The sequence below is a fragment of the Oryza sativa genome, chromosome 4 (genome assembly GCF_034140825.1).
Source record: "Oryza sativa Japonica Group chromosome 4, ASM3414082v1".
Lineage (NCBI taxonomy): Eukaryota > Viridiplantae > Streptophyta > Magnoliopsida > Poales > Poaceae > Oryza > Oryza sativa.
Genome location: NC_089038.1, coordinates 5,332,277 through 5,359,333, shown reverse-complemented (window position 1 = coordinate 5,359,333; position 27,057 = coordinate 5,332,277). Strand labels below are relative to the sequence as shown.

Here is a 27,057-nt window from a genome sequence, read left to right as displayed (position 1 = left end):
AGGTCTCGTAATTTTTCTTTTTTTGCTTCCGCCGCGGCGCCACCCCCGTCCGCCCGTCCCTTCGCCGGAAGCGGCGACTTCCAACGGCGTCCTCTCCTCCTCGGCGCCGCGGCCATGGCCTCCTCGCCCGTCTCGCTCTCGCGCCGCCACCACCTCACCCCGCGCCCCGCCGCCTCCACCTCCACCTCCCTTCGCCGCTCGCGCCTCCCGGTCGGGTGCGCCGCGGCTGGCCTGCGCCGACATGGACGACGACGGGGTCTACATCCGCTGGTGCGTGGAGCTGGCGCGCAAGGCGGCCGGCCACACCAGCCCGAATCCCATGGTGGGCTGCGTTGTTGTCCGCGGCGGCCGCGTCGTCGGCGAGGGGTTCCACCCCGAAGCCGGCCAGCCCCACGCCGAGGTTGCCTCCCCTTTCTCGAACTCTCATTTTAGAGTTTGGTACATGAATAATAGAATGGCTTTTTTTTATATCATTATTATTCATTAATTAGTGTTGCTTCGTGCAAGATTAAGAATGTCGAGATTTTTCACATCCGTTCAATCCAGATGGAATCATCACGCACAATGTGTGATAGAATATTGTGCCTAATCTTGATTTTTGCCACACCATCTGTAACATTGTAAGATGTGTGTATGAAAAAATTAAGGAATTAGTAGATATTAATACAACGAGCGAAATTGCAGCTCTGTATTGTAAAAACCAGTGCACAGTGTATGATTATGGAAAAGAAAAATGTCCGTTTGGTACTTAGAAAACTTAATGCTGATTTATAACGAAGTTGATACTAGTATACTAACATAGTAGTGTTACCAACCGCAGGTATTTGCTCTGAGAGATGCTAGGGATTTAGCAGAGAATGCGACGGCTTATGTGAGCTTGGAGCCCTGCAACCATTACGGGAGGACACCTCCCTGCACCGAAGCACTCATCAATGCCAAACTTAAGGATGTCGTGGTTGGGATGACTGATCCAAATCCTATTGTGGCATCCAAGGGGATTGAAAGGCTCCAAAGTGCTGGGATTGATGTCAGGGTGTGTATGGAGGAAGAAGCGTTATGCCGCAACCTAAATGAGGCTTATATCCATTGCATGCTTACTGGGAAGGCCTTTGCAACTTTGAGGTAAATATGCAACCATATTCCTATTTCTTTTTCTTTTTCTTGAGGCACTTATTTAATTAGGTAATGGCAGTACACATGGTTTGCAATTATGGATCTGCTAACGCGTATTATATTGTAGCTAATTTTTGCAAGCAAACAATGTTACATATCTACCGCGATAGTTCTTCTACAATGTGGTTTGGCCAAATTTAGGATGCTAACTGATTAAGCTATGTTAGTGCAATAATTGTCATCTTCTGTTCCACGACATATCATGCTGTTTTTTTCCCTTTCATTTGAAATACAGTGTGCAATTCGGTGATGGTTTGTCTGCCACATGAATAACAGAACTACGCTCTCTGTGAATGGAGTCGTCGTAAATCAAATTGGGACTGGAGCTGATCAACCCGGAGGGTATTACTCACAGTTACTGAAAGAATATGATGGAGTCATAATTTCAGGCATTTCGGTCAATATGACTACCTTGCCTACATCCCATGAAGCTGGTGCAAAGCAGCCTCTTTATATCATCATAGCACAGGGAGGAAATTCCCAATTAAATATTCAGTTTCTCAGAGAAGAATGCGCATCTGAGGCAGTAGTTCTGACTGACAGTCCTGTCACCGTGAAGCCACCAGGAGTTGAAGTTTTAGTCCTTGATCGGATGAGCTTGGAGTTCATTCTTGAAATTCTCGCCCAGCGAGGGCTATGTAGTGTGTTGGTGGATTTTAGGGAGGCTGGAGGAGACTTTGCATATCTTCTGAAAAACTTTCAGGAGGAGAAGCTGGTACAGAAGGTTGTTGTGGAGCTCCTGCCTATCTGGACAGTGACCAAAGCCTCAAAGGGCAGAAGTTAGAAAAAAGACTGGGAACATGGATGGGTAACCTATCCCATGCTGGAAGAGCTATTCAAATTAATGCCTGCTTATCTTCAATTCCTTCATATGCTATGGGCTTTTATTCCCTCCCTGAGGGTGTTCACCACAAATTTGATTCGGTTAGAGGGAGATATTATTGGGCTGGAAACAAAATAAATGGGAAATACCATATGGTGAAATGGGAGGATATGGCTTTCCCAAAAGACTTTGGAGGTTTGGGCTTTACTGAAACTAGAGCTATGAACATTGCTTTGTTGGCAAAATGGATTTTCAAACTAGAATCTCCGGATCAAAGTCTGTGTACTTCCCTCCTAAGGAACAAATACCTTCAAGAGGGTGGAGTGTTCCAGTGCAGAGCTGAGGAGGGCTCCCAATTCTGGAAGGGAGTGCTAAGCACTAGAGATTGGGTGAAACTGGGAACAGAATGGCTAGTGGGAGATGGTAGACACATTTTATTTTGGAAGGATGTCTGGGTTCACCCTTGTCCTTTAAAAACATCTTTCCCCTTACTTTTTGAGATTTGCAATCAACAATCTATACTAGTGGCTGAAATCAAACAGGCTGGGATAGAGGGGCTGTCTTTTAGGAGATCTTTTGGCCCAAGAGAGATGGATGAATGGGAAGAGCTGAGAGTCATAATTGAGAACATTAGCACTAGCCAGACTTATGATACTTTGAGATGGGCTCTAAAGGATAATAAAACCTTCACTACCCAGTCCCTTTACAGAGTTTTAACTTTCAGGGGGATGATAGACACCCAATTACAACAGCTTTGGAGTGCTCCTTGCCCTCTAAAGATTAAACACTTCATCTGGTTAGGTTTGAGAGATAGAATTCAAGCCTCAGCTAATTTAGCAAAAAAGGGTTGGAGTGGTTCAGTCCTGTGTTTACTCTGTGGGGAGCCAGAGACAACAAAACATATCATTTTCAGATGCCCTATGGCTACTTTTGTTTGGTGTTTGTGTAGAGATGTGCTGGGTTGGGACCGGATACCTGTCAACTTCGATGATTTTTTCTGTTTAGCTCAGCTCAGAACTGTTTTCAAACACATGAATGTTAAATTGGCGCTGCTTGCTGCTGTTTGTTGGACTCTTTGGATTACCAGAAATAACATGGTTTTTCGTGATAAAATAACCTACTCCCCACTAATACTCCCTTTCCAAATCACTTCTTTGTTAATGCAGTGGAGGCCACTCTTCAAAGTTGCGGAGACTGATGAACTGGAGTTGCTGACAAGAAGACTAAAGGACTGCTGTGCTGAACTGCGAAATGCTAGAACTGGGGTGGGTTAGTTAGAGTTTCTTACGGTCTGGTACTTTGTTGGAGGGGTCTGCTATGTCTGCTGTATACGCTCTTGTCTAAACCTGTTGAGTTGGGCCGGAGGGGTCCCCTTTGGTTGATGTATGCACTTTGATGTAAGCTGGAAACCCCAGCAAGGACAAATTTTGCTTTCTATATAAGCAGTAAGCAGGGTCGTTTCGGCCTTTTCTCTAAAAAAAGCCTCAAAGGGCCAGGTCACCTGGCGTTTGGTGGGAGCTAGTCATTTCCACTGAAGGATGTGGAGCACAAGGAGGTAAATGGATGCATGCTGCTTGAGGGCTATGTATAGTATCTTTTCTGTTTGATGATCCTCACCTGAGTTGCTCTGCTTGTTCGCCTGACTCTGGTAAACAGACAGACATGTAAACTTGACTGCATGGCTAGATGGTCACATTGAGCAGGTGTCATGCCATTTTTTTCACGCATTCTTAGAATTGTATTAACTTGGCTGTTGGCAAAAGTAGAGTTTTTGCCTTCCTTGGCCCATGTCTTGGCCATATTCCGGAAAGTCAGCAAGGATAGAAGGCACTTTTATTGGCTGAGGATGAGGAGGTTCATGGTGGAAAATGTAAAGTGAATTGGCAGAAGGCATGCTCATGTATGGAATTTGGAGGACTTCAAGTACCATATTTGGAGAAATTTGCTAGAGCTCTCCAGATCCACTTGGCCTAGTGGTATGAATGAGGTGCTCGAAACAACCCATCAGTAGGTTCATCGACTCCTTGCAATGACACAATCACACAAGCCAAGCTCTATTTGCTGCACCCACAGATGTTGTCATTGTAGTCACAAGGCAATCTTTTTGCAATCAAATTGGACCGGACTGCGACCATTCAAAAGCTTGGAGCCAAATCCATACAAACACTCAAAAAAGGAAGAACAGTATGGTCTTTTGTGCGATGCGAAATGAGCAACGGGTGGAAGACATTTGACATGATCTCTCAAGTAATCTTCTGACCGTATATCTCAGCATTTGGAAACTGCTTTTGCAAAGTACCCTTGTCCTTGGCGGATCAATTCGAGGATACAGTCAGATGGAAGTGGAATGCCTTTGGGGATACAGTCTGCAATTCTGCATACCATGTGCAATTTGGGAGATGATCAATCCTGCATCAGCAAGTTTGATATGGAAACCATGGGATTCTTCATTCGATTATTGTGTCCAATTCTTCTTCTCAAAGTAAGTTTGGAACGGCATCATGGCCTGGGTGCTCCTTCGGCAACAACTCTCTAACTGGAATTTTGGGGTCCATCCTGGTTTGTTGGATTGGATCTGAACCAACCGCTCAGAAAAAGTTGAAGTGGATCTTCATTTTCAGAAGAGCTTTGCCCAATATACCTCTCGGTACGTTTGGATTCATTGTGAACATGTTTACACACTTATTTCTTCATACATCAGTTTATCAGCCGAAAGATGCTAATTTATCTTTAAATAGTACTCCCTCTGTCCCTAAATATAAGGGATTTTGATTGGATGTGACAGTCCAGATTCGTTGTACTAAGATATGTCACATCCAACCAAAATCCCTTATATTTAGGGACGGAGGGAGTATCTCATTGTTAATCCACCGTGGTCATGTTTCTGGATATGCTAGGCGGTGCACAAGAACATGTACAAGTATTAGGCCTCCTTTGGAATGAAGGATAATAAGTGTAGGATTTTGATTCATATGGATTGAATCACTGTATCAGGCTATCCGCATTTGGATCATCCCTGGAACGAGTCATAGGAATACTAAAGGCAATATTCCTTTGCTACGGATTTGATGGCAGAAACACAGGAAAGTTCCCATCTACTCACAGCTCATTTTTTTGATTTCCTTCGCTTGGGGAAGCTGCTAATCACATCATCCAAGCATGGGGACAACTGAGAATAGCTCGTTAGCTTGAGAATTCCTGTGTTTTGTTCTAACGGCCTCAATTTATCTAACAAAAATTCCTGTGTTTTTGGTATACTCCATCCGAACATCAACTCATACAAATTTTCTACATTTTTCAATCATCTTTTTTACACATGCATTCCTATTATATTCCTGTATTTTTTACACATGCCCTTATTATTCTTTCCCTTTGTGGTCACTGGTCAGACGAGAAGTCAACGTGACAATGATCCGCTGACCTAAAGTCCTAAACTAACCAAGTAGCCAGTCAACTGGAATCTGAATGACACTATGATAATAAGATGCACATGTGCTACCTGGATATCCTTAACAACATGTGTAAAGGTCTAAAGACAAATAAATTACTAATAGTTTCGCACGCGCACTAAAGACATTTGGCCTCATTTTTAGCTTATGCTTATACTATTTATCAGCAAAAATTGAAATTTTCAACATTAAATTTGGATTAGATTTTGGGATTATTTTTTATCGTAGTTTATTTTTCAATATTTTTTTTATAGTTAAGAACATGTAACAACCTGAATTCACCCACCCAACGTGGCAGAAAACAACACCCAAGACGAGATAACGAGTTTCACAATATTTTGTGAGTTTGGTTCAAAATCAAAAATAAACTGGGCGGTTTTGTGAGGGGAAGCTCTAAATTTGGGCGATAAAAATTCAACAGAAATTCGAACAGATTTGTGACAAATCCAGTCCACTCCAACGCATGGACCGAGGCCGAGCAGTGCAATTTCCAACGCCGCTGTCATTTCCAATCTCCCACCCATTTACTCCCTCAAAAAACCGCGGTAAAAATTTGCCTCTCGCGCCAAAAACATTTCCGGGTTCCCTCCTCTTCTCTTCCCGCGAAAAACCTCCTTTAAAACCCACCACCCATCTCGAGTCCCCGCCATTTCTCCATCCCCAATCCTCTCCTCCTCCTCCTCCGCCTCCGCCTCAATCCCTTCCTCCATCCACCCGCCTCCGTTGTTCTCGCCGGCGGCGACGACATGCACGGCGACTGGCCGGAGTCGCCGTCCCAGGAGGTGCTCTACGCCGACGAGATCGCCGCCGTCCGCGCGGTTCTTGGCGCGGGCCTCCCCGAGGCCCGCGTCGTCGCCGCAATCTCCCGCTGCGGAGGCAACGCCGAGCGCGCCATCAACGCGCTCCTCGATGACGCCACCGCCGGCGTCGAGGACAAACCCGAGCCCAAGAAGGGTAAAGGTGCCAAGACGGCTGCTCCTCCGGTGAAGGCGGAACGCGACGCTGGTGGCGCCGCCCCGAAGCCGCCGCCGCCTCCGGTGAAGGTTGAGGTCCTCGACGACGAGCCCCTGGGGAGCCAAGAATCGAACGGCTGCTCCGCGAGGGTCAAGAAGGAGCGGGAGGACGAGCTGCTCGTCAAAGCGCCGCCTCCGATGCCGGATCGGGTCAAGGAGGAAGACGGCGTCGCGGCCAAGCGAGGCGCGGCGACGGCGAACGCCGCCGGCATAAGCCTGGTGCCGAGGCCGAAGAAGAGGTCTCGCGTGCACGACGAGGCGGACACCATCGACCTCACGGCGACCCACCCGGTGCCGTACCTGAACCCGAGGCCGATCCGGGCGGTGCCGCCACCGGAGGCCATGGAGATGCTCGAGTCGCGGCGTGTGCGTGCCAGGCCGCCTCCGCCGTCGAGTGATCTGAGGATGGTGGTGGCGCCGCCTGATGCCGAGTTCGGCGAGTTCCCCGAGGAGCGCGACTGGTTCCTCGTCGGCAGGTCGTACGTCACCGGCCTGTCCACCAACCGCGGGAGGCGGAGGCTGGACGCCGGCGAGCTCGTCCATTTCTCGTTCCCCTCATTGGAGAGGACCTATGGTGGGATCAAGGTGTCGAACAAGAAGGCGGCTGCTTTGGCGGAGATCGTGCGCTTCTCCACCAATCGAGCTGGAGAGGTTTGCTGCTCTTGTGATGCTATCATTTCATTTCTAATAATGTTGTTGGTAATGGTTGATTTATTTGTGAGAAATTGTATTAATTTCTGTTATTTTTCATTGTTATTGTAGATTGGGAAGCTATCTACAGAATGGACCAAGTGCCTCGTGCCACTGGTAAGCTCATCCAAGGTGAAGATTCAGGGGAAGATTGTGTTTCCCACGGTGGAATTGAGATTGATGCAGGAGATTTTGTTGTATGTTAGGTAATGGTTGATTATGCATGTTTGCTTTTCTTCTTTTTTTTAGTTTGTGTATTGTGTCATTGTGATGATTTGTGTTAAATTGTTGATGGTAATGTTTTTTTTTTTTCCTTTTCTGCAGCTTCTACATCCACCGTTCTGTATTCACCGCAAGCGGCAACAACTCATCATGGGACCTGCTTGCTCCTGCAAATGTTGATTATTCCACTAACCCTCTTTACAGGCTGTTCAGATTGCTCAAGCTAAGGGCATTCACCAAGGTAGCACTCATGTCAATTCCCTGAAACTCTTCAGTTCTTGTAGTGCTCTTGATCCTGATGATTGTATATGCTAATGCTTGTGTCATGGGCAGGCTGATATCACTCCTGAGGAGCTTGCTGCAGGAAAGAGACCGCGGAATCTAAGGGTGAGCTTCAATTTCTCTTGCCAATCGTGAACTGTGATTATTTGTTCAATCGTATGTCTCTGTAGCATGTAGTACAGAAGAGCAAGCCTTTGATTAAATATACTTAATTGATTGCTAAAACAAAATGTACTTCGTTGTGGCATTGATCTAAATTACTTTATGAATTGTTACCGTGATAATTTCTGCTAGCATGTAATATCTTTTTCCGAGTTATGTGCTTTTTGTTGATCTTTTTGTTTTGGATACATGAACTAGGGTGATGACAATGATGAAGATGAACCCATGGCTATAGTTGGATTGGAAAACCGACGCACAGCTGGCCAAACATTTCCTGAGCAAGGCACTGATGAGCAAGCTATTTCAGAGGCTGCATTAAACAAAATTGTTGGCACTGCTGAAACATATGACTTGGAGGTAAGAACAAGACCTCTATTTGATTGCCACTCTGCACTATCGGAATGTTTGTATATGAACAATGTTATGATTTTAAACAATCTGTGGAATACAGGAAGCAGAGCCCCCAAGCACTCTTGTCTCCGTTCTAAAACCATACCAGAAGGAAGCTCTGTTCTGGATGTCTCAATTGGAGAAGGGTATTGATGGTGATCAAGCCAAAAAAACCCTTCATCCCTGTTGGAGTGCCTACAAAATCGTCGACAAGTATGTTCCTTCAGTTTCATTTGCATAGTTGCATCGAAATGTTAATTAGGAAAATGTCCAGAACTAAATATTCACAAGTTGTAATGTTTGTTTCCAGGAGAGCTCCTGCAGTGTATGTCAATGTTTTCACTGGCGAGGCAACAACCCAGTTTCAAAGTGTAACTCAGTCAGCAAGAGGAGGGGTAAGTTTGTTTTGTTTTAAGGGTCACTCGTATACGCATTGTACCTTGTTTAGGCTGTACATAGACAGTATTATTTTTTTAATGACAATTCTAGATGGTAGTGTTCTGCTTTCCCTGATTTGTTTTGTAGTCTCATTAGATTGCCCAATGCAGCATTATATGCTTTTTTAATATTACCACTAGAACTTTAATATAAACAAATGAAATGGTTGCTTTTGCATGCTTGATGAACACTGCAATGGTTGCTGGGGTTTACAAACTTTGAAGAAATGGTTGCTTTTGCAATGCTTTCTCACTTTCCGCACTTTTTTCTGAGGAAGTTGTATATATGCATGTTTTTCAGGGGAAATTTTTGTTAGAATATGAATATTTGCATCTGCCTAATCTGATGGTGCTATATGTGTCATCTCTTGCTTTGCAGATACTAGCGGATGCAATGGGTCTTGGTAAAACTGTCATGACTATTGCTCTAATACTATCAAACCCAAGGGGGGAGTTAGAACAAGATAAGAGGGGTACTAGAGATCGTGACACCAAGGCACAAACTTCGAGATCCTCTGTAAGAGGAGGCACACTTATAATCTGTCCAATGGCATTGCTAGGCCAGTGGAAGGTAAGAAATTATATCTATGCTTACCATTATATTGTACTTTTCCGGTTTTATAGTTGTATTTTATTTTGCTTGCTTTCAACTTGAGAACAATTGAAAGGGGAACCTTTTAGGTTTGTCTTTCTTTTGTCTTCATTTTTTCCAGCCTTGCATTTTCAAGCAGCTTGTTTGATCCTTTTTCTAGTTTCTGCTAGGAACTTTTGATTTGCAAGACTAGTAATGTGATCATTGCCCTTTGCAGGATGAATTGGAGGCACATTCAACACCAGGAGCTCTTTCTGTGTTTGTCTACTATGGTGGCGACAGAACCACTGACCTGAGATTCATGGCTCAGCATAGTGTTGTCTTGACAACCTATGGTGTTCTTCAATCAGCTCACAAGAATGTAAGAGTTTGGACTGTGGCCTTCTCTACAGTGTAATGGTCATAGCTTTTTTTGCAAGAAGTGGTCATTATATTTTAACTAACGAAAAATGGTACTATTTACAGGATGGCAGCAGTATCTTTCACAGGATAGATTGGTATAGAGTTGTGCTCGATGAAGCACATACGATCAAATCTCCCAGAACCAAAGCAGCACGAGCAGCTTATGAATTAACTTCTCATTGCAGATGGTGCCTTACGGGTACACCATTGCAGGTGAGTTTGCAACCATTGCCATTTGTTATTTTAATACTTCCTGTTGAACTGCCAGAATTTGAAGCATTGATGAATAGTTTTGTAGTTTCTAGTAAGCTAACTTATCCGTATCACATTTGCTGCAGAATAATTTGGAGGACCTTTTCAGTCTTCTTTGCTTCCTACATGTAGAACCATGGGGTGACGCAAGTTGGTACGAACATTTTCTGGCTACATAAAATCTAATCCGATGTGTTATTGGGATTGAAAATCTGACTCAAGCTGTTTTGATTTCAAAAGGTGGAATAAGCTGATTCAAAGACCTTATGAGAATGGTGATGAGAGGGGATTGAAACTTGTCAGAGCTATTCTGAGGCCACTCATGCTGAGGAGAACGAAGGAAACAAAAGACAAAATGGGAAAGTACGCATTTTATTATTTTGTTACTTTGTCAACACAATAAACTGCATCAATTATCATCTGCCATGCCTTAGCTCTTGGAAGTACTGTTGCTCACAACAATTAAATGCTTGTTTCCAGTCCCATACTAGTCCTCCCACCAGCTAATATTGAGATTGTGGAGTGCGAACAATCTGAAGATGAACGCGATTTCTATGAAGCGCTTTTCAGGAGATCAAAGGTATCTTTGTTTTAAATTTTCTTGTTCAGGACTTTGGGTTAATATAAGAAATTGGAACCTTCACTGAATTGTTCTTTGGACCATTGTTCCCATAGTTCTTAATGTTCATGGCTGAGATTTGTTTTTGTCTAACACAAAATGGTACTCCCAACAGGTTCAATTTGATAAATTTGTAGCACAAGGCAGTGTTCTTAACAACTACGCTAATATTCTTGAGTTACTCCTTCGGCTAAGGCAGTGCTGCGACCACCCTTTTCTAGTGATCAGGTTAGACATGGATTGCAAAGAAATATGCTCCCTTACATTTTCATCATGTCATTTCTAACTCCTGTTAAATTCTAAATATGCAGTCGAGCTGATACTCAGAAGTATACTGACCTCGATGAGCTAGCACAGAGGTTCCTTGATGGGGTGCAACGTGATTCCGCGAGACGCAGTGCGCCACCTTCACAGGCGTATGTAGAAGAGGTTGTTGAAGAAATCCGCCAGGGCGCAACTACTGAGTGTCCAATCTGCCTTGAATCAGCTTCTGATGATCCAGTGCTCACACCATGCGCGCACCGGATGTGCCGTGAGTGCCTGCTCTCTAGCTGGAGGACGCCTTCTGGAGGACCATGCCCACTTTGCCGAAGCCCCATTACCAAATCTGAGCTGATCACATTGCCTAGTCAGTGTCGATTCCAGGTTGACCCTGAGAATAACTGGAAGGACTCATGTAAGGTGATAAAACTCATCAAGATCCTGGAGGGCCTTCAGGAGAAGAGGGAGAAGAGCATTGTGTTCAGTCAGTTCACTTCCTTCTTCGATCTTCTTGAGGTTCCCTTCAATCAGAAAGGGATCAAATTCTTGAGGTTTGATGGGAAGCTCAGCCAGAAACACAGAGAAAAGGTTCTGAAGGAGTTCAGTGAAAGCAAGGACAAGCTGGTATGCACATACATTTCTAGTTGTACTCTTGCTTTACTTTCTGCAACGTTTGATTCTTGAAGCATCACATATTCTGAAAATCCTTTTTCCTGAAAATTAGGTGCTACTTATGTCACTCAAGGCTGGAGGTGTTGGACTTAATTTGACTGCTGCCTCCAATGTGTTCCTAATGGTAATTGAACTATACACTGTCAATCCAATGACCTGCAAATACTTATTCTTGCACCAACTTTCTAACCTAAATGGTCACATCAACTTTTTTTTTTTTTTGCATTCATATAGGACCCATGGTGGAATCCTGCAGTGGAAGAACAAGCTATCATGCGAATTCACCGTATCGGGCAAAAGAGAGCGGTCCAAGTAAGGCGCTTCATCGTCAAGGTAAGGACATTGACAATCCCAGTCACAACATCTGCTCACTTTTGCCAGAAAGCACAGCAAAAATAAAAACACATTCTGTCTGGATTCCAGGATACGGTCGAGGAGCGGATGCAGAAGGTGCAAGCGTGCAAGCAGAGGATGATCTCTGGGGCGCTGACCGACGATGAAGTCCGCTCCGCTCGTATCGAGCAACTGAAGATGCTGTTTACATGAGAAGTCTTGATCATGAGTTTGCAGGATGTTGTACAGTTCATATTTTGTTCCCTGGAGACTTGCTAGCATTTTAGGGGAAATGATCCAATGTTTTAAGGGTTCGGACTTGTGAATGGGGATGGAATGGGTGTGAAACTATGTGCCCATTCGATTTTGTGGATATATCTCCATTCTGGTCTGAACATTTTGTATATAGTGGCTCTTCTTAACATGAAAGGCCTCTACCCTTTCTAAATCGTGATCTATTGTGCTGAAATGGCTGTTGGTGTTAACCAGGGAGTAAAAAATCTCTACTGAGGCTTCCTTTCATCCATGGTATATACTGACCTGTTTTGTTCTATTACCTCTTTCTCAGAAGAAAATTTTCTTTGGGAGGGGGATTTTTGTTAATTAAACAGAGTTATTACAATATCGAAGGACATGACCTCTCAATTACATACATTCTCTGTACTTCACAATGCATAGTCCTAGGTAATTGACCTAACTTGTGACTTTGTGAGCAGTACTACACTAACATGGCATTAAAATTAAAAAAATAGATGTGATGTTTCCCTTTTATGTACAATGAAAGTATAACTTCTGGTTCTGTAATATGAGAATACACAAATATATTAATTGACAATAGGATTTAATTTGGTGGATGGAGTTATTCACTCACGCCTCCACTACAACTGTGTTTCGCTTACCAAAGATATAAAATAGTTTCATCATATACACCTTAAATATATATCTATGCTGTATAAGATGGAGTATCATGTTTGAACGGCCTCCTTCAATATTTGTTGGTGTAAACCTGTAAGGTGTTACGCTTAGTTCTAATCATGTTAATGGCATAGCTAATTTATCATGCTTAGGGAGCATATTTTCTGAGCTACTAAACATTGTGTTTTATAAAAAAATACAAATAGAAGTTTTTAAAAACAAATTAAATATATTTTTCAAGTTTTAAATAGTTAATGAGCTAATTGCTCATCTCGTTATGCGTGCTCAAGCTAACCTCTGATTCAAATACAACGACTAGATTAATACTTTCATCCGTTGGTAGCATGGCCTACCATTATATATTCGCCCCTTTGAAACGTAGGATTGAAAGAAAGATAGAAATAGAAAAAAAAAGTAGGAATAGAATGTCCTACTCATTGAGATTATGAAACATATGAAAGTTTCAAAACTATCATTCGATTAGCACACAAAAAACACAGAAAGTCTGACACATGCAGAGAAAAATATGAGGTGAGACCTCATACTTTTTTTTTAAAAAAATCATTAGAATAGTCTATTTCATAGGAATTTTTTTAAAAATGGGTAGTAACCAATTCTTTATTTTAGAGGGTTCTGTATGATTATTTTTGATAAAAATTCTTAGTATCCCTTGGTTTTTTCTTGTTCCAAAGTGAGTTTGCTGTGTTCGGCACACGATGTTCTCAACTACTCTCTCTCGAATTCCGCGCGCACGTTTTTAAACCGCTAAACGATATGTTTTTTTCAAAAAGTTTCTATATGAAAGTTGCTTAAAAAAATCATATTGATCCATTTTTTTTAAAAATAGCTAATACTTAATTAATCACGTGCTAATGGACTGTGAGCAGATTGGTTCCCATCTCGTCCAAAGGAACTCAGCCGACTTGTCTGCTGCTGTGACTGCTGTCGGCCTATCTCAACTTGTTACTTCTTGTCTTGCATGTACACACTCCGTTGAAATGAAATCAAAGGAAAATGATGACCAAGCACAGATAAAATGACTTTTGACGCTTGACCTGCATCTGGTCTGGTCAATGACGTGCATGCTCGACAGAAAACAGCCTCATTTTAGAATTATTAAGTTGGTATATTAGGTGGTGTTTGGATCAGGGACTTAACTTTAGGCCCCGTTTGGTAGAGCTCCTAACTCCAACTCCCAACTCCAAACTCCAACTCCGGTGAGAGCTAGCTCCTCTAGGAGCTGAGGTAGGTAAAAAAGTGTTTGGCTAGATTACTCAGCTCCACATTTCTACATCCTTTGTCGCCATTTCATCGAACACCTTCTAGGCGTCGCCTTGACGTTGCCGCCGCAGCCGGTCAGCCCACGAGCCACCGCCGCCGGGAAGCCCACACATCTCCGCCGCCTCCCAAGCCGTTGCGCAAGCGCCGCCGCACAGGCCGCCGCCGTCGCCCAGGCTGCCTCCTGCCGACGCCCCCGCACGCGAGTCGCCTGCCGACGCCGCCGCCGCGTGCCGCCCGTCGCGGCCACCGCAACACCGCCCGCAGCCGCCGCCACCGCCTGCCGCCGCCGATGCGCCGTGGCCTGCTGCCCCCGTATGCTGCCAACGCAGACGCCGCCACAACCGGTTGTGGCCGTCGTCGGAGGATGGGGAAGAAGATGGGCCGCCGCCACCTGCTGGCCCCGCCGCCGCGCCGCCCGTCCTCGTCCCCCCACAGCCGCTCTCCGCCGCTGCCGCCCCCCCCCCCCCCCCCCCCCCGCCGCCAGCCTCCGGCCGCGCGTGCGCGCCGCCCGTCGTCATCCCGCAGCCGCCGCCGCCCGCCGCTGTCGCTACCCGTCGCCGTCGACGCTGCCGCAGCCCGCCGATGCCGCCGCACTAGCTCGGGATTGGGAGGAAGATTGGGGGAGGAGAGAGAACGGGAGGAAAGAAGGGGTGAAAGGGTAGTTGAGTGGCATTTTCGTGTAAATACACTAAAATATTAGAGGGTAGTGGGTCTTTTGGGGTGGAGTGGAGCTGTGGAGCAGCAAAAACCCAGCTCCACCCCCGTAGTTCATTTTCTAGGAGTAGCTCTGCCAACTCCACTCCAAAAAAAGGTGAATCTGGACCGTTTGGCACAGCTCCCGCTCCAGGTAAGTTGGAGTTGGGAGCTAGAGTTGTGCCAAACGGGGCCTTAGTCTCTATATTTAGACACTAATTTAGAGTATTAAATATAGACTACTTACAAAACTAATTATATAGATGAAAGCTAATTTGCGAGACAAATTTTTTTTAAGCCTAATTAATCCATAATTAGAGAATGTTTACTGTAGCATCACATAGGCTAATCATGGATTAATTAGGCTCAATAGATTCGTCTCGCGAATTAGTCCAAGATTATGGATGGGTTTTATTAATAGTCTACGTTTAATATTTATAATTAGTGTCCAAACATCCGATGTGATAGGGACTTAAAAGTTTTAGCCCTATCTAAACAGGGTCTTAGGGGCTGTTTGGGATGTGAGGGACTTACTGAGAGGAACTAAAATAAGTCCCTCCCATCCAAACACCACCTTATACCCCCTCTGTCCCATAAAAAATAAATCTACGATCGGATGTGACATATTCTAGTACGATGAATCTGGACATATGTATGTCCAGATTCGTAGTATTAGGATATGTCACATCCGGTATTAGGTTGGTTTTATATGGGACGGAGGGAGTATATGGGACTAGCTGATCCCCGTCTCTACTTGTTCGGTTAAGAGAGCTTGGAGGAGATCGATCAAGGGAGAAAAGTTTTATACCACAATATGTCTCATTTAGTAGCCTGAATTCTGTTGAGATTCTGACCCATTTCCCGAAGAAAAGACCAACGAGAAAATTTTATGGGCCAATTCTCTTATCCAATTGAAAGCCCACGGGATGAGGTATTCCAAACCCGTTTCATGTGGGATCCTTGGGAACCAAACCATGTTTACAGAGGGGAATTTCCCTCGCTCAAGATACTCAAGATACCATTGAGCCTCCCTTCTCACCAGCCCTAGCCTTTTCTCCTCCTCCTCTGGCAAGCCATTACCGTCGCCCCTCCCTGTTTGGGATCTAGGGTTCAGGCCTTCTTTCCTCTCCTCTCATCTTCCTAGGATTTCATAGCAGGTGGAGTTGGTGAGGATGTGGGCATGTGGCCGAAGCCACTCGAGTTTGATGAGGTAACACTGGTCTAATATAGTAAAAAGTCGATCTCGAGGAAGAATTCTGCTACCATTATAGAAGAAGGGATTGCTAGGCTCCTGTGGATTTCTTAGACTTCTTTCTCAGTACCTCTGTTGTGCCATTCATTTTCAAGGAAGAATTTTCGATGCAATTATAGAAGGGGATTGCTCCCGTGGATTTCTTAGACTTATTCTCAGTACAATGTACCTGAAAATGTACATGGAAGTTGGGGGAATCTATTTAGTTCGTAGGGAAGTACAATATAATGTTCATGAAAATGTACAGGAAGTTGAGTAAATGCACGTGGATTTGGACTGTCATTACAATCGTTGTATGTTTCTGTTAATTGCATTGCAGATTGGAGGAAGTAACTGGTTATAGCATTTTAATTTGGACAGGAATCTTGGCTGGTTGATCGAGGAGGAGGGATGATTAGTAAAAGTAATTTTTTGTAATGTATCGACTAAATATCTTGTTTTACTAATCTTCCTAGATAATCTTGTTCTCTTATACTTTCTTCTATTTGAAAAATAATTCTTAATGGGCTCATAGGTAGTACTCCTTTCACCAAAAGAGTTAAACATATTAATTTTATCACCAAGACAAAGGAGAAATTAACACATCTGGCATGTAATAAAGATTAAAAAGAGACAACTAATAAGGGTTAAGATGACTCTTCAGGTTCCGATTAAACATTTAATTTATCTCCTCGTTTAAGTTTTAGATAAATGAAAACTACAAATATGGTTAACATATTTGAAAAAAAATTAAAATATGAAATAAGTCTAACATTTGGGAAGGAGGGAGTATTGGAAACAAGTGCATGTTCATTGGATGCACTCTAAACCTCATTTTCTAGGCTGTGTTCATGTGTTAGAGTTCTTTTTTTTTTCCTAAATTCCTATATTTAGTATATGGGTTGGCGAATTTTTTGCGTGGTCTGAGGACCACCCTATAAATCCATTCTTGCTATAAAATAAACTTCATTTCATTGGCAGCGGAATACTCCAGTTCTACTTATTATACTACTCTTCGTCTAAAATATATGACGTATCGTTGCTGCTGCTGTGACTGGTTGTCGGCCCATTGAAATGATCAGTAGCTGGTTCTTGGTCCTGCATGTACACACTCCATTGAAACAAATGGGTTGCGTTTAGCTCAGCGTAAAATTTAGATTTTGGTTAAAATTGGATATAATGTGACTAAAAAAATTATATGTATGACAGGTTGATGTGATGAAAAAGGACTGAAGTTTAGATCCAAACTTTAGATCTAAACACAGCCAAGTAAAAAATGATGAGCAAACTGCCAGAGATAAAATGACTCTTGACGAGACCTGCATCTTGTCTGGTCAAAGACGGCATGCTTGCTATTGGTCGACAGGAGACTGTCTCAGAGAATTAAGTTAGTATTCATTGACACATGGGCCTCGCTGACCCCAGTCCTAAGTATTCCTAGGATTCCACTTTATTAATGTTCTTAATATGAATGATTACTGGAGAGCCCAGCACTAATTAATTGCTCACATGTACTCCTTACATAAAAAAAATCCAATTCTAATTATAAATAATGTGAGCACATATTCAGCTTCATAGCTAAGATTAGATTTTTACACATGCAGGTTTATAGCTACAATTAGGCTTTTTTTTTACTTAGGGTGTAGACAGAAAGTACACTTAAAGTCAAGAAGTTATATCTATGGTATCAAAACACAATAGTAGTACTGTTGGTTACAAAAAATTTTCACGTCATATATTACTAACGATCTAACGTTGACTTATACTTCTTCCGTCCTAAGATATAAGGGATTATACTTTTTTTTTTGCAAAAAATAAGAAAGTGGCGAAAGGAAAAAAGACAATACGAAAGTGATGATTGGAGAAATTAATTAGTAAAAAACATCATATGAAGGAATAAATTAGTTACAAAGGTGGTAGGTGAAGAATAAAGTACCGTCTTAGAATTATAAAATCACTTTTATTAATTTTTGAGGATATAATCTCTTCCAATATGAGACGAATGGAGTAGGCTTGATCACATGATTCACTATTTGAGTATGCCAAAGTTATTGGCTAGCAGGCTGTTGGATTCATCATGCTGTATTGGGATGATTTTGTGCCTGGCGACTGTTTAGGAATTGCTAACTTTTTCTCTCTCATCACCTTCTCTTACAAAGCAGGTACGATAATATATATAACTAGCTACTTACTGTAAAAATTGTCAGCTGGTGTTTAAAGATATAGAATAGCATTGTATAACACATGATTCACAAAACAAGTTTGGCATAAAGTTATTGGCTAAAAGACAGTTGGATGCATTGTGCTGTCATATATAGGAAGAAAAAGTTTGTGCATATTCTTTCCATTATATACTTGAAAGACAGTTGGATGCATTGTGCTGTCAAATATAGGAAGAAAAAGTTGTGCATATTCTTTCCATTATATACTTGTCACTGGGTGCTATACTGCTTTCTTTTTTTTTTATAGGGGAGTGCTATACTGCTATTCATATTTAAAATTTTATTATCATTTGTCTATTTTATCAGAGCTTATAAATTAAACGTTGTTGTATTATAAATGTAAGCACTAAGTTTTCCTTAAAAATTTATTAATGGTCCATGTTAAAACAGAGTCGGTGCACAATAACATACTCCATTTCATATTATAAGTCGTTTTACTTTTTTCTTAATAAAACTTTTTTAATGTTGATCAAGTTTATATAAAAATATAATAGTATTTTTAACCCAAAACAAACATATTATCGAAATATATTTAATATTAGATTTAATAAAAATTAATTTGATATTTTAGGTATTGCTAAATTTTTCAATAAATTTAATCAAACTTAACAAAGTTTAACTTAAAAAAGTCAAACGACTTATAATATCATCAACTACATCTAATACTCCATTCTACTCCATAGCTAAAGAGGTGCTAGACTGCTATATAGCTAGAGCTAGTGCCACTCGCTTTGCACACAGCGACCGCCATGGATTCCAACCTCGCCGTGCTCCTCGCCATCGTCGTCGCCGTCGTCTGCGTCGCGCGCACCACGCCACCGGCGTTCGCGCAGACGGTGCAGGTGTGGTCGGAGTGCTCGCCGCAGAACTACACCGCCGGGAGCGCCTACGGCACGAGCCTCCGCGGCGTGCTGAAGGACGTCGTCGACGCCGCGGTGTCCGGCGGTGGATACGCGGTGGCCAACGACGCCGGCGGCGCCGCGCACGGCCTCGCCATCTGCTACGCCGACGCGCCGCCGGAGGTGTGCCGGCTCTGCCTGGCCATGGCGGCGGGCAACCTGTCGCTCGCCTGCCCGCGCGCCGTGGGCGGCGCCATGCTGTACAACAACTGCCTGCTCCGGTACGCCGGCGGCGCGCCGTTCCTGGCGCGGCCGGACATGGCCCAGGAGTTCTCGTTCTACAACCCCAACATGACGAGCGCCGGCGACGCCGCCCAGTTCGGCGCCGCGCTCAGCCGGCTCATGGACCGCCTCGCGCTCGCCGCCGCGTCGTCGTCGTCGTCTTCCCGTGGCCGGCGGTTCGCGTTCGGGCAGACGAACATCACCGGCGACGGCGGCGACAGCCTCTACGCGTTCGTGCAGTGCGTCGACGACCTCTCGCCGGACGACTGCCGCCGCTGCCTCCAGAGCATCGCGGCGTCGCTGCCCATGTAAGGATTGACATTGAGACTGCAATGCTGGGGTGGGCATCCTCAAATGAGCTTTTTCAAAAATCACAGCCCATATTTCATAGTTACTTTTTAAAATGCTACAGTCTACAGCTAATTTTTTAAAAGCCATAGCCCGACCAAATACAACCTAAGCTTGCATGGACATGGTTGCGGTGCAGGACGAGAGGAGGGCGTGCCTACTCGCTGACGTGCTACACGCGGTTCGAGGTGGTGCCGTTCTACAGGCCACCGACCGCGACGAACCTCGTGGTGGTGGCGTCGACGGCGCCGGCGCCGGAATCGGCTTTGCTCCCCACGGAATCAAGAGGCGAGTAAAGACTAATACTTACATGCATGCAAGGCTGCAGCTAAGCTAGCTTCTCCTTATTCCTTCTCACTTTAAATATTTTTTTTAAACTGCTTATATGATGTATAATCCAATCACATCATTATATTTATTTTGATTAAATCTTTTATATTTTGATGGAAAATCATATATTTCATTGTTTCATTTAATAACATGTTTTAACATGTGTCTTCACTTGAAAAATAATTAAATGTTTATTTGATTTTTTTATCACGTATAATTTAATGTTTAACCGATGGTCAAATAAAATCTGGTTTTTGTTTTAGAAAAATCAGAAGCTCGATTTATAGTTTTTCCTATATTTAAGATAACAGAAATGGTTTATATTATTGGCATCGTAAGCTTGGTGTAGTGGTATCGACCCTACCCAGGCGGTAACTGTGTAGTTACCCCGTTGAGCGGTTGAAAAATTTGTACAAAATTTATTGAACTTCTTGTAATCTTTTGAGGCGTTGCCTCTGTACTGTAATGTCTGGGGCTGCACCCAAAACTTTCCCCTGGTCTTTCAATAGAAGCCGGACCTATGGGCTTCTTTTTTTTTTACAAAAAAAAAAACTATGTAACCTTACCGCATCCGGCGATTGTATGCAGTAATGGCACCATATATAAGTCATAAGGCATATAATTATTATTTTTAAAAAATAGATAAATGATGATAGAACTTCCCTTATTACTGACCAGTACTAATAACAGAGTAACATATATTGTAGCCAGCAAGTTGTATTTTTTTTTCCAATCACGTTGCCATGAGTAAAATAAAAGACATTTGACTACCAGTCTACCTAGTCTGAGTGTAGCACCACTCGAACCAAACCATTTGTTCTTCTCCCTCCATTAGAAAATATAAGGCACAATCAGTCTTAACCTAAATATCAAGAAATAATTATTATCACCTCCTAGTTTAGACCACCCTAATAAATATAATAAATACATCCAATAGAATTAGAGATATTGAGGGTGGAGAATTTTAAAAAAGTAATAATTTAATATGAAGATGTCATAATTAATTGTATGCATGCAGGCATGCCTTATATTATGGAACATAAAAAAATAATAGATGTGTCTTATATTATGGAACGGAGGGAGTAGATTCTTTGGAACCCTTCTCCCCGGCACGCAAAACGAAGCTCATATTATTGCATGATTAATTAAGTATTAACTTTTTTTTAAATATTAATATGATTTTTTAAACAACTTTTATATAGAAGGTTTTTCATAAATAGCATCATTTATCAGTTTAAAAAACATACGCGCGGAAAACGAGAGAGGTTTGTTGGTAAAATGGGAAAAGAACACGATCCATTTAAATGTCGTTGGCACTTGGCACCATATTTGAGAGGGTAACAAAACGACAATTATTCTTGCCTGCCCAGCGAGTGAGTGCCTGAGCCGCAGACTTAACAGAGACCAAACTTCAGTTGAGGATTTCATATGTCAGGTCCAGCTCAAGAGTATTCAGATGAATATGTAAGAATTTCATATAAAACTTACTCCCTCCGACCTAAAATATAACAACTTTCAGCCTCTAGAATTTGTCTTAAAATATAACAACTTCTACATCAATATTTTCTTCTCAACCAATCACAATCCTTCACTGTACAAATTTTTCACCTACCTCAACTTCTCATTCAATCACAACTCTCATCTATTTAATTCTATCTATCTTTTTAATAACGGTCTTCAACTCTAAAAATGGTTATATTCTAGAATGGAGAGAGTATATACTATATGCAATTAGTATAGTATTCGTATACTATATGTTATAAATATGTTATACCATTAGTATATATATTATGCACGTCAGCTTTTAGCTATAAAATCCTCTTTAACCTTTTATATTTTGAACACGATACTTTAAAATCGTAATCCCGCCTCTGTATATGTGTACGAGGATAGATGTGTTTTTCGTCGTATGGATATAATACGGATTCGTACAGTACCGGACGTGTGCGCTTCACACTCAAGCTAGTGCACGGGTAAAAGGTTGCCGACCACCGAAAGTGGGCAACTCAAGAGAGTATAATTTTAACCTGACCCCTTCGCTTTGATTAATGCTGATTGCTTCTCAAATTAATTAATTAATGTTGGTAGAACTGTAATCACGAGGAGGTGGTGTAAGAATGCAAAAGCTTGTAATAAAAAAAATGAAGAAAAAAGGAATGCAATCTTGTGTGTGTGTTTATATATATTTTCCAGCCATTGCTCTGGTGATGCACGGTATCTTGTGTCGCTGTCCATGACCTATTTCTCCGTCATCTTATTGTAATTGGTACTCCCTAATTTCCAAAATAAACTAACCTTATATAGTAAGTATGTGATGTATTTTAATACTATGAATTTAGATATTTCTACCACTATAAATCTAGACATGTAATCTCGTATAGGATATAATGCATCCTATATAAATTTGGACATGTATCATATCCTTCAGTTTATTTTAGAATGAAGGGAGTACCATCCATCTTCCTCATATCTGACATGGAGGAACACTGATCCATCACATATCTGTGTCTCCTTTTTGCCCTTGCCTTTGACCCTACCTATGATTTTGCCTTGACTTAGTGGCGGTGCTGGGAGTGAGAAAAAAAAACCAAACTCAGGCCATGTTTAGTCCAAAACCTTTTTCCCAAAAACATTACATCGCATATTTGAACACATGCATTAAGTATTAAATATAGATAAATTTAAAAACTAATTACACAGTTAGGGGAGAAATCGCGAGTCGAATCTTTTTAGCCTAATTAGTCTATGATTAGCCATAAGTGCTACAGTAACCCACACGTGCTAATGACGGATTAATTAGGCTCAAAAGATTCGTCTCGCGGTTTGCAGGCAAGTTATGAAATTAGTTTTTTCATTCGTGTCCGAAATCCCCTTTCGACATCCGGTCAAACGTACAATGTGACACCCAAAAATTTTATTTTCGCGAACTAAACAGCCCCTCAATTAGCCAAACTTTACCCGGGTTACTAAAATGTAACTTATAAAAATAATGTCATTTTAATTAGTTGATTTGATGCAGTTCAGTTTTGATTTCAGTAATTTGATATAATATAACCAAACAGAGTGATTGTTACAAAAACTATATAAACAATATTATAGATTTTTATGAGAATGTGCATATTTGAAATGATGAATTCAATAATCAATAGTATTTTGTTCTGAACCGTTGTGTGAACTGACATGTTATGTAGATAACACGTTTGACACAAACATTTTGATTATTAGACTTGAAAATTAATAATACATTTTTTTTTTGAGAAAATGTTGTGTAAAATATCATATTTAGACAATGTTTATGTTCCACATCTGTGAAGCAGTCAGATATCCGGAGAGTACACAATTGCTGCTAAGGATCGGAATGGCACGTTATCTTGCAATTAGATCCTAGTGTCATATTTGTACATTTTGCAAATGTTACCATTGTTCTGTTTCAATTGAATCTCATACTTATACAACTTTTCTGTGCAGATGGTAGGCCTAGCAAGTTACGCATGAGGTTGGCATTGGCAGGTATTACGTAGAAACATAAAGTATACATCTTGTTAATTTTTTGGTTTATTCTTGGTGGTTGCCATAATTAATCATACTGATTTTATAGGGTATATGTTGTTCTATTTTCTGAATTTATAACTGGTGTTACCTTTTTTTTATTTCTTTTGGTTTTACATGTAATCTCGGTCCTGTTGTCTGCTTTTAAGTAAACCCAAAATATTAATTTTGTCACTACTCAACAAACATTGATATCTGTTTTTCCATCACTGTCCAGTCAGCACTGTTTAGTTATCATATTTTTACCCCAAAAGACAGTAACGACCTTATAGGCTGCATAAAAAAAAAGTGGAAATCAAGAACAAATTTCACGAAAAAAAATACAGAAATCCATGGACTTCCTTAATAAACAGTGAAAGAAAAGTCCCTAATGAAGAAACACATTTATGGAAGCAATTTTTCCATTTCTTAACAAATATAGGGCATGATATTCTTTTTTATTTTTGATAAACAACAAGCATTGACTGGAAAAATATCACATTTGCTAAAAATGAAGTGTAGGATGATAGAACAATGAGTAGGTTAATTTCAATGAGCCGAACGAGGGAAAAATCCTCTGTTTAACCATGGCACTATGATTCTTATAGCATGGCAGATTATAGGACCATCAAAAACCTCTATTGCTTTTTTTTTTAAGATGCAACTAGCGCTCGCTAGCTGATTTTTCATTCCTATTGTAATGACTAATATTGAGCATACAACTCACCTTCATTCTTTGTACTAGTTTCAACTGTTGCAGCCAGTCTCTTGGTCATATCTTGCTTCATTGTTGTGAAAATTCGTAAGAGTGGAAAATTTCAGTTGAGGATCATTGGAAAGAACTCCAATCCTAAGGAAAATATTGAAGAGCTACTTGATAACTATGGTTCACTAGCGCCCAAGAGATACAAGTACTCACAACTAAAGGATATGACGGGATCTTTCAGTGAGAAGCTAGGAGAAGGTGGCTATGGAATGGTATACAAAGGTACTTCACCTGATGGCCACTCTGTTGCTGTGAAATTTCTCCATGATTTGACAAGGAATGGAGAAGAATTTGTAAATGAGGTTATCAGCATTAGAAGGACTTCCCATGTTAATGTGGTTACACTTGTTGGTTTTTGTTTGGAGGGATCCAAACGAGCTCTTATCTATGAATACATGCCTAATGGATCATTGGAAAAATTCATTTATGCTGAAAATTCAAAAACAACACTAGGATGGGACAAACTTTATGATATAGCAGTGGGCATTGCCAGAGGCTTGGAGTATTTGCACCGAGGTTGTAATACACGCATCATACACTTTGACATCAAACCTCACAATATCCTACTTGACCATGATTTTGTCCCAAAAATTGCCGACTTTGGCTTGGCTAAGTTATGCAATCCGAAGGAAAGCTACCTTTCAATGGCCGGTATGCGAGGAACAATTGGGTTTATTGCACCAGAAGTATTTTCAAGAAGATTTGGAGTTGTTTCAACTAAGTCAGATGTCTATAGCTATGGAATGATGCTTCTTGAGATGGTCGGGGGAAGGAAGAACTTGAAAGCAAGCGTTGATAACCCAAGCGAGATGTATTTTCCGGACTGGATTTATAGGTGTTTGGCAGATGTTGGAAGCTTGCACTCGTTTGACATGGAACATGAAACTGAGGAGATTGCAAGAAAAATGGCCTCAATTGGCCTGTGGTGCATACAAGTATCACCTAGCTCTCGCCCTACGATGAGCAAGGTTTTGGAGATGTTTGAAAGAAGTGCTGATGAACTTGAGATACCACCAAAACATTGTTTTTACTCAGCCATACAGTAAGTATTTTACACCATTGTGCATCTGAAGCAAGTAGAGTAAAACGGAAAACTCAAATGATCCCTTAAGGGGATATCCCCTCATTTTTACATGTCACTTAAAAAGTCATCAAATTTTTTTTTAAAAAATAGTAGGATTGATCAATATGTGATATGTCACTTCACAAACATGCAAATTCAAATTCAACACAAGTAGAAACAAAAATAAGAAATTTGACTATGAAGTGAACGTGTAATTCACGGTCAAATTTGTTATTTTTGTTTCGAATTGTATAAGTCAAATTTTAACTTACATGTTTGTGAAAAGATATATCATATATTGATCTATCTTGACAATTGTTTTAAAAAAGATTTGATAACTTTTTGAACGACATGCACAAAACGAGGGATGTCCCCTTGAGGAACAAAAATCCACTTCCGAGTAAAACACGTTTAAATTTGGTTTACCCTTCTCCCAGTTGAGAAACATGTATACTCATCTTTAATAGTAAAATATCTTCCTGATTAAGTTCAAAACATGAATTTATTATTACTGAGCACACCACCGGTGTTACCATTTACTGATTCGAGGATATTAGAAACCAGCTATGTTTTTTCATGGTATCATAAAAGTGGCATTATTTGGAGGGAAGAAACATAAATAAATCGCTGAACATTTTCTCTTTATTTTTATTATGTAATAATAATTTCATTTTATGAACTTTTTATTGGAACAACCTGCAGGGAGGATTCTTTTGAACAAGAGAGCTACCTACAAATTGTTACCATTTCCCCTCCAGTTTGAGTTTATACATGTCTATCCAGCACAGGATCCGTGAGTAATTTTGGGCAACTTAATTTAAAGTTATTACTGTTGGCAACTCTGTAAGAGCAGGTAGAATAGCATACTATAAGTCAGCTATAAACATATAAAGGAAGAGAGAGAAAAGTAGCGGGCTACAGATGTAGCACGGACTCCAAACCGTAATGTGTGTATGACAGGTAGGACCAGGTACTAATATTATAGTAAGTAACTATTGTATGAATTGGCTATTACATTGGCTATAGATGATTTGGAGCTAATAGTTAGCTATACTATTAAACTTGCTCTAAGGATCACAAAAGATCTCTACATATGTACAATAATGTGACTCACCATTAATCAACACTTATCAAGTTTGGTTATTGAATTATTTTGTGAATTCTTTGTAAAAAAATTGAACAGATGGAGTATTGTTTTCACTGATTAGTCTGCACTTTATTGTCGTCAATATTTACATGGTGTCCAAACTAAGGCCAGAACGGCTTTTGGATTTGGGCCTTGGCTACAGCTGCAGCCTGTTCTTCCGTCCTCCACTTTATAATACTTGACAATTTCAACTTTATATTGTTTTAGTTCCAAAACTTCTATTCTATAAATTAACTTGTAAGCATTAAAAATACATGATATTATTAGTATAAAAAAGGACTACCTTACATAGAAAATGTAAAAAAAATATAAATATATTGAGAGCTATCGGTGATGAAAGCTTTAATAGTTTGGCCGAATATGGAGGGAATAGCTCACAACAAGTGGTCCGAATAATGCAATCCAATAAAGCTATTTGAGATATTCTACGGTAATAATGGGATGAATAATACGAAAATAACACGGCCATGTGAAATGGACGAGCGTATCTACTGTGCATGTGTACCGCAGAAACAACTGTGTTGTTTCATTTGATGTGTTCTCTTTGAAAGAAATCAGATACTTTTCATACTACCAAATTGATAAAACAGAAGAAATAATATTTTTTAAAACACCGTACAAATGCTTGCACTCATAATGC

General features: G+C 41.2%; 3 protein-coding genes across 3 annotated transcripts; all 3 read left to right on the top strand.

The window, feature by feature from the left end:
* Positions 1-3,881, top strand: LOC9272088 (riboflavin biosynthesis protein PYRD, chloroplastic). The gene is given in 5 exon segments (XM_066309224.1): positions 1-188; positions 190-400; positions 821-1,122; positions 1,450-1,946; positions 3,487-3,881. Coding segments are annotated over 5 exon segments (1,185 nt in total). The 5' UTR covers positions 1-114; the 3' UTR covers positions 3,588-3,881.
* A 2,187-nt stretch (positions 3,882-6,068) lies between these two features.
* On the top strand, positions 6,069-12,305 carry LOC4335086 (DNA repair protein RAD5B). Its single transcript, XM_015779127.3, has 18 exons — positions 6,069-7,109; positions 7,221-7,354; positions 7,473-7,611; positions 7,704-7,757; positions 8,013-8,171; positions 8,266-8,417; positions 8,515-8,599; positions 9,021-9,212; positions 9,451-9,594; positions 9,699-9,848; positions 9,974-10,041; positions 10,128-10,250; positions 10,368-10,467; positions 10,622-10,734; positions 10,818-11,391; positions 11,492-11,563; positions 11,674-11,772; positions 11,863-12,305. The coding sequence occupies exons 1-18, from the start codon at positions 6,192-6,194 to the stop codon at positions 11,983-11,985; spliced, it is 3,399 nt and encodes a 1,132-aa protein (XP_015634613.1). The 5' UTR covers positions 6,069-6,191; the 3' UTR covers positions 11,986-12,305.
* Positions 12,306-18,855: 6,550 nt separating this feature from the next.
* Positions 18,856-26,421, top strand: LOC9271402 (LEAF RUST 10 DISEASE-RESISTANCE LOCUS RECEPTOR-LIKE PROTEIN KINASE-like 2.4). The gene is made up of 5 exons (XM_066309498.1): positions 18,856-19,543; positions 19,723-19,871; positions 23,382-23,423; positions 24,187-25,249; positions 25,973-26,421. Exons 1-5 carry the CDS (start codon positions 18,864-18,866, stop codon positions 26,031-26,033), a joined length of 1,995 nt encoding a protein of 664 aa, XP_066165595.1. The 5' UTR covers positions 18,856-18,863; the 3' UTR covers positions 26,034-26,421.
* The last annotated feature ends 636 nt before the right edge of the window (positions 26,422-27,057 follow it).

Coding starts and splice junctions, on each gene's coding strand:
- LOC4335086 (XM_015779127.3), top strand. CDS start 6,192: ATGCACGGCGACTGGCCGGAGTCGCCGTCCCAGGAGGTGCTCTACGCC. Junction 7,355..7,472: donor GAGATTTTGTTGTATGTTAG/GTAATGGTTGAT, acceptor CCTTTTCTGCAG/CTTCTACATCCACCGTTCTG. Junction 11,773..11,862: donor TAAGGCGCTTCATCGTCAAG/GTAAGGACATTG, acceptor TCTGGATTCCAG/GATACGGTCGAGGAGCGGAT.
- LOC9271402 (XM_066309498.1), top strand. CDS start 18,864: ATGGATTCCAACCTCGCCGTGCTCCTCGCCATCGTCGTCGCCGTCGTC. Junction 19,544..19,722: donor ATCGCGGCGTCGCTGCCCAT/GTAAGGATTGAC, acceptor GTTGCGGTGCAG/GACGAGAGGAGGGCGTGCCT. Junction 25,250..25,972: donor TGTTTTTACTCAGCCATACA/GTAAGTATTTTA, acceptor AACAACCTGCAG/GGAGGATTCTTTTGAACAAG.